The sequence below is a fragment of the Condylura cristata genome, unplaced genomic scaffold, assembly GCF_000260355.1.
Source record: "Condylura cristata isolate star-nosed mole 26May11 unplaced genomic scaffold, ConCri1.0 scaffold00008, whole genome shotgun sequence".
Classification (NCBI taxonomy): domain Eukaryota; kingdom Metazoa; phylum Chordata; class Mammalia; order Eulipotyphla; family Talpidae; genus Condylura; species Condylura cristata.
Window position 1 is genome coordinate 18,411,805 of NW_004567109.1, and position 6,978 is coordinate 18,418,782.

At 37.0% G+C, this 6,978-nt stretch overlaps 1 protein-coding gene across 1 annotated transcript in view; it reads left to right on the top strand.

Annotated features, from left to right (window-relative positions):
• The window catches only part of AGO3 (argonaute RISC catalytic component 3), an 84,434-nt gene extending 77,961 nt beyond the window's left edge, over positions 1–6,473 (top strand). The window contains exons 17-19 of the mRNA XM_004678792.2: positions 2,178–2,279; positions 5,204–5,403; positions 5,920–6,473. Of these exons, the coding sequence (XP_004678849.1) occupies positions 2,178–2,279; positions 5,204–5,403; positions 5,920–6,028 (411 nt within the window). The 3' untranslated portion in view covers positions 6,029–6,473. The remainder of the gene's footprint in view (positions 1–2,177; positions 2,280–5,203; positions 5,404–5,919) is intronic.
• Positions 6,474–6,978: the final 505 nt, after the last annotated feature.

A 6,978-nucleotide genomic window follows, 5' to 3' on the forward strand; every position in this document is an offset into this window, starting at 1 on the left:
GTGATTAATGAAAATTCATGCAAGCTAACTTTTAAATAATACTTCCTTTGAAATTCACAGAATTTCTGTATTTTATACTGTGCCTGTGTGTTTTTATAATTGGAAAGGAAAAGGCAGCCTAAGTAGCAAGGAAATGTGCCTCTTACCATCTGAGACAGAGGCCAGTGGCCATCTTCTTATGATTGCCAGTGCATCATCTCCCCCCCATCCCACAAACCATGGAGCAGAGAAGTCTGAGGATGACAGTTTCTTTGTCCTCTTGAGAATAAGATGCACAGAAAATGCTCTCTCTGAAAAGAGAATGTGTTTTATCTTTGGTGTATTTTTGGTCTTTAGTGACATTTACTGTGTAACTTTGAACAAGTACTGTAACATCCCTGTACCTGTTTTCTTCTCATCAAGCTTTGTATAATATTAATAGGTATTTTATTTGGATTGTTAAGAGGATTGAAATATAACATACTTTTAAAACAATGCTTGGTACATATTAAACACTCAAAAGTTTGATAGAGCAATGGTGATGGCAGTGGTAATAGAAAAAAGAAGCAGTAACAGATATTTTTCTAGACATTCTTAAAAAATTTAACTCATTCAATCCTAACAACACTGTGAAGTACTGATGATGATGATAATAATGATGATTATAATTTGTCTTAAACATAGAAGGAAACTCTCGCATGAAAATTAAATAACTTTCCAAGGTTGTGTTAGTAATTGGGTAGAGAGAGGACTCACCTCAGGTAACCTGGATCTAGAGTGCTCTTACTCAGTGACCTAGCCCGTCTCTAATAGCAGCGGTTATGGTTTCATTATGGCCTCCACGTTGTTAAGGGCCTTTGTCCCCAAATTACTAGGTACATTTCTATACCTAGCAAACCAAAGGGTCTCTTCAAAACAGGATTGAAAAAAACCTAAGTTAGCTTTAATCATTACTTCTATCTGATGTTTAGTTATAGCAGTCGTTCATTTGTTTCTCTCTCACCTTTGCCCTAAATATTGCTCCTATTAATAATAGATGGGGGGTGATTGTAAGTGAGGAGGCAGACGCAGAGAAGTGACATATCACCCCCTACATCACACACCTAGAAACTGGTGGAAATGAGATTTGGCCCCAGGCATTGTGCTGCTCTCAAAAGTAAAACTTTTTATATATACTTTGTGTGAAGTATACTTTATATATACTTTATGTGAAGAATTTACATATTTTACTAGATAATGAGTTGTTTTTTTCACTTTCTGCTTGATGAAGCCTAGCTGGTACACTCACAGTTGTCATCGAAGCCATGACCTGTTAGCAATTCCTCTCATGGTAGGAGTAATGTCTGAGCCCATCAAAGAGTTTCTGATCTGCCAGCCTTGTAAGCCTAAACTTTAATTAATGATTTAAATGTGTTAGGGATGAGATGTAAGTAAGTATGTATATGCATTTTAAAATACTATATTACAAAAATTTCATTATGAAGAGTTTCAAGCCATATCATTCATATCATTATTTATTCAGAAAAAAATCATGTTTTCTTAAAAGGTATTGAGATAGAATGAAATAAAAGAAGTAAGTCCTTTTCAGTCATTTCAACTTTTGATTCCCAGTTCTGCCCTTTATTGTATGCTGTTGGGGAAATTATTTTACATTCCTGAGTCTTAGACTCCCCAGAGAAATGGGAATAACACCTAACATGGAATCATCAGGATTAGAAATCTATCTAAGGTACCTGAAACATAAATGGTTAACAAATGGTAGTCACTGTTTATGTTGTTGTCAGCAATCTTTCTCTCTAAAAATATAGCGTTCTTCCAGGAAAATGCTAGTTTTCATGAATCACATATTCAATGGTCCCTGTTGTGCACAGGTATACCCACAAATTGGAACATTGAAAGACACTTAAAAATGGTTTTCTTAAATGTTTTTCTTAACTATCTTTGGCCTATAGTGGGACAAGCTCTCAGCTAAGTATCATTAGGTACTACTAATTTTTTGTTATCACCTCTTACTGTCAGCAACATTTAAGAATAGGAAATGGGGCTAGAATAAGGCCTATTCCTCATGCCTACTTCAGTAATATTTCAAAATGAGAGTAGTGCAACATTGAATCAGCCTATATAGTGTACATTTCTTAAAGTGCTGTCAGACACATTCTTTATCTTTTTTTATTTAAACTTTGACCAAATAAATATAGGTTGGAAGAAGTGGCAACATCCCAGCTGGAACAACAGTTGACACAGACATTACACACCCATACGAGTTTGATTTTTACCTCTGTAGCCATGCAGGAATACAGGTAAGCCTGCATTGGGGTGAAATGTTTTCATTCAGCAATTTCCATTCTTACTATGTCTTTTAAATTTTCAGAAAAAGGAAAAGAAAAATAATCTTTTCTGTACTCCAAACTATTGCCACATGAAATAAACTGAAACCCTTCTTATGTTGAGAGGGGCTTATTTCTATGAAAATAACAAACTACCAGTAGTTTAATAGGGTGACTCTCCCTAAGTTGGGTCCTTAATATAAAAGTAAAAAATATGTAAAAATATAAAACTCAAAAAAGATTTATGTATTTGTGCATACAGAACTGGGGTACAGGCCAGAGGCTCAGGGGTGGCGAGAGGCTTCACCAGAGACAGAGTGGGAAGCAGAACAGGCAGATCGACGAAGTACACTGCTGAGGGGAGCAGCGGGCGGGTCAGGAGAGGTCTGCCACGCCACGTGGATCTCCTTGGGGCAGGCGGGGATCGAACTCATGCGGAAGTGGCTTTAGCTTCTCAGTGCTGTGCTTTAACCCACTGCGCCACCAGGGAGGGCCAGCTATATACCTTTATTTTTAAATAATAAATGCTTCATTAAAAACTTGGACACTGACAAAGACTGCACATGGGAGAATTTGATTGTTGAATTACTGTTTTAAATTTCAGTTTTGTAATTTTAAGAGATTTTGTTATTTTATTAACTTGTTTACCATACTTAACAGAGCATAAGCTTTAATTTTGTGCTTCTTAAACCTCCTCGCAGCAGAGAATGAACTCAAATTCCTAGAAAGTCTGAGAAAATGTAATTGAAAATTATTTTAAGTTACTAATAATTAAAATAGAAATTTTACTTCACTTTTCTCTATCTACTTACACTTCTATAAAATGTTAACACTGGGAGCAGAAATGACTTGTTTCTTCTTCTACTTCTAGTAACTGGCCTCCTGCTCCACCACTGTTGCTATGGTCTCTGCACCCTCAGTGCTTTTACCACTTGACTTCAAAGCCATTCACCACTTCTGCTGCACATTTTTCTCCTACTCCTAATGTTGCCTTTCTGATCCCTTTTGAGCTTGGTTCTTCTTCTGCCATCTTCAGTAATTTTTTTAGCATTGGCTTACAGCACTGTCTGGGATTCAGAGACACAGGGTCACACCTCCTCAGGTGTCTATCACTACACCTCACTCACCACCAAGGCACCCACATTTCTCCACCATAGTCCTCTGGCCCCTCCACACTGCTCTTCACTGTCTCCTTCCCTCTTTGTTAGACTCAATTCTACAATCAGATTTGGTAAGAATTTGAATTTTATCCCTAAATCTTACACAGTACCAGAAAAATTATAACTCCAAGTATGAGTTAATCTTTTGCCTTTGCCACTGCCATTTCCTTAGTTCATGTCTTCATCATCTCACACCCAAAATAAAATCCAAATGCCGGTGTGGTGTCAGTCAGACTGATTCCAAATATTCTTTTCACCTTTATCTTTTTCTCCACAGGTAATATACTCTGTTCATACTGTTCTACTACTTATTCCCTAAATATGCCATGAAATTTTCCACACTCTGTGATTTCATTAAGGCTGCTCATTCTCTCTAGTGTCTCCTGACCCTGTGCTCTCAAAAAGACCAAATCTTACTTATTCCCCTCTTGGTGAAGGACCAAGGCTTACTTCTATAATTTCTTCCTTTGCTTTTATCATCCAGGATGAAGTGCAAGTAACATACAGTTTACCATTTCTAAGTGTATATTTATTTCACATTACATTCATTCACATTGTTGTACAACCATATCACTATCTATCTCCATAACTTTTCTATCTTTCCTGACACTACGTTTCCAATTAAATGCTAGTCCCATTCCCAGCTTTCTCCAGGTCCTAGCAACCAACAGTCTACTTTCTCTCTCTGAATTTGGCTACTCTAGGCACTATATATCAGTGAAGCTTAAAACATTTGCCCTTTTGTGACTTACTTCATTTAGTATAATGTCACCAAGGTTCATCCATGTTGTAGCATGTGTTAGAATTTTCCTTTTTAATGCGAAATAATCTAAATAATATGCCATTATGTGTCTTTTTTTTTTTTTTTAAGATTTATTTACTTATGCATGCAGAACTGGAGTACAGGCCAGGTGTACAGGAGGGTGAGAGGATTCACCAGAGACAGAGTGGGAAGGAAAACAGCAGAATGAAAGAGAATGAAGAGGAGAGAGAGAATGAAATATACTGTTGAGGGGAGCAGTGGGCAAGACAAGAGAGGTCTGCTGCATCATGTGGGCCACCTCCTTGGCCCAGGATTCAACTTGTGCTGAAGCAGCTACTGCAAGTCTTGGTGCTGTTCTTTAACCCATTGTGCACCAGGGAGGGCCCATTGTGTATCTTTATCATGTTTTGCTTACACATTGGTCCATCAGTGGATACCTTAGTTGCTTTCAATTTTTGCCTATTATGAATAGTGCTGCTTTGAGCAAGGGATACAAATATTTGTTAAGTCCTTCCTTTCACTTCTTTAGATGTGTACCCATAATCAACTAGATGTTTTTTAAAATCAGTTATTAAATTAGTATATCATTTATTAATAAATGTACAAAACTAGCTTTTTATTGAACTTAATCTGTGCTATTTTTTAAAATGTTTAGAAATCAGGACCTTCCTGGTATCTTGGTTAAAGACAGCACTATGAAGTTGTCACCAGCTACTGCAACATGAGTTTGATCTCTAGCCAGGGAGCTGACCCACATATGGCACAGCAGACCTATCTCGCCCACTGCTCCCCTCAACAGTGTATTTCAGTAGATCCATCCACCTGTCTCCCCACTTTGTCTCTGGTGAATCATCTCACCACCCCCACACCTCTGGTCTGTACCCCAGTACACCTATGTACAAATAAATAAATAAATAAATATTTTAAAATGTTTTTAGAAATCAACAGAACATATACAATTGCCTTCCCTGTAGGGTACCAGCCGTCCTTCACACTACCATGTTTTATGGGATGATAACTGCTTTACTGCAGATGAACTTCAGCTGCTAACTTACCAGCTCTGCCACACGTATGTGCGCTGTACACGGTCTGTTTCTATACCTGCACCAGCGTACTATGCTCACTTGGTGGCATTCAGAGCCAGGTATCATCTCGTGGACAAAGAACATGACAGGTAATATAAAAAAACACAGATTCTTTTCCAAATCCAAGTATAGTCTGTGTGTTAGAATTTTTCTGGAAAATTTCTTTCAGTATTTCCATGTAAGTATATACCCCTGTTTTACTGACTTTTAAAATTAAAGTCCGCAAGCTATTGAAGATCTGTGTGAAAAGCAGTGAGTTAGAACTGACTGCCTGCGATAAGGAATCACATTAAGATGGGTTGTATAGGCTTATTAGTAATAGAAGAAAATAGTGATTTAGTTGCTTTACCAAATTAACTTGAGAGATTATTGGTAATAAAAGTGATATAGACAGATAAAATGATAGGGAGTTGCTAGTAAGTAATCCTGGGAAAGTAAGAAACAGAATTAGCTTTGAATTAATTAATTACTGAAATTGGGTGATAGATTGAAGTTCATTATGCTTTTTTTTGATAATTTTAACATTTTCCTGTAACATGCGATTGTTCAGAATTATTACATCAAAATTGGGTTTGTTTTTGTGTTCATTACCACCTTTCTTACAGTGCTGAAGGAAGTCATGTTTCAGGACAGAGCAATGGGCGAGACCCACAGGCTCTTGCCAAGGCTGTACAGATTCACCAAGATACCTTACGCACAATGTACTTCGCTTAAGAAGTCCAAGGATAGTCTCTGTGAGGAAGAACTGAAAGATGAATCAACATACAATGTATGTTTCCAGTGGAGTCAGTTGAGTGCGATGCCTCCAGCCATACAAAAATCAACACTGCGTGGGGGCCTATGTCTGATCTTTATGTCGATACAGTGACGATTGTTTACTCCATCAAGGAACACAGTACCATTATGCAATATGAAACCAGCCAACTGCTTTTTTGTGCGGTCTCCTGTAGGAAGTATCGCAGTTGTTCTATTTTCTCTTTCTTGTAGTCTGACCCTTTTAATGCCTTTACCTCAAGTTGCTTGGCAGCACAACTATCTTTGCAAAAAAAAAAAAAAAAAAGTAACGAAATGTAAATGATGGTTTAAAAATACACACCTACATGAATAATCAAAGTGATTGTTCACAATTATGTGTGCAAAAAATTAATGTGGATTCATGTATCGTAAAAGGTATCTGTATATTTTAAATATATACATGCATACTTCATACGCATATATATCTGATCTACATTGACAACAGATATATATGTGTCTGTGTATATTATAGCTCATTCCATTGGGGGACTTCTTTCCCTTTTGCCATCCCCCTACCACCAATTTTCTTTCTCTCTACCTCCCTCTCCTTCATTGCAAACATTTTCTCCTTAATGCTACCAGTAACATTCAGATGTTCCTATCTCTAGTTCATCTGAATATGAAGCATGGCAAACTAGATTTTTTTTTTGCACACCCTGTCTTTTATCTCATATACAATTCTGAGTCCTCAAATCTTGATATTGCTTTCTTTCTTAAGAAACAAAATTATTTCATGTATCTGTTTTTGTGAGAATATCTGCCCCTCCTGCTTTGAATTTACATTTGCCACTTGTGCAATGTGTACATAAATAGTAGCAACCTATTCTTTTTCTTTAGTGGGGTTGTTAAAGCTGCTATAAATATAAAAC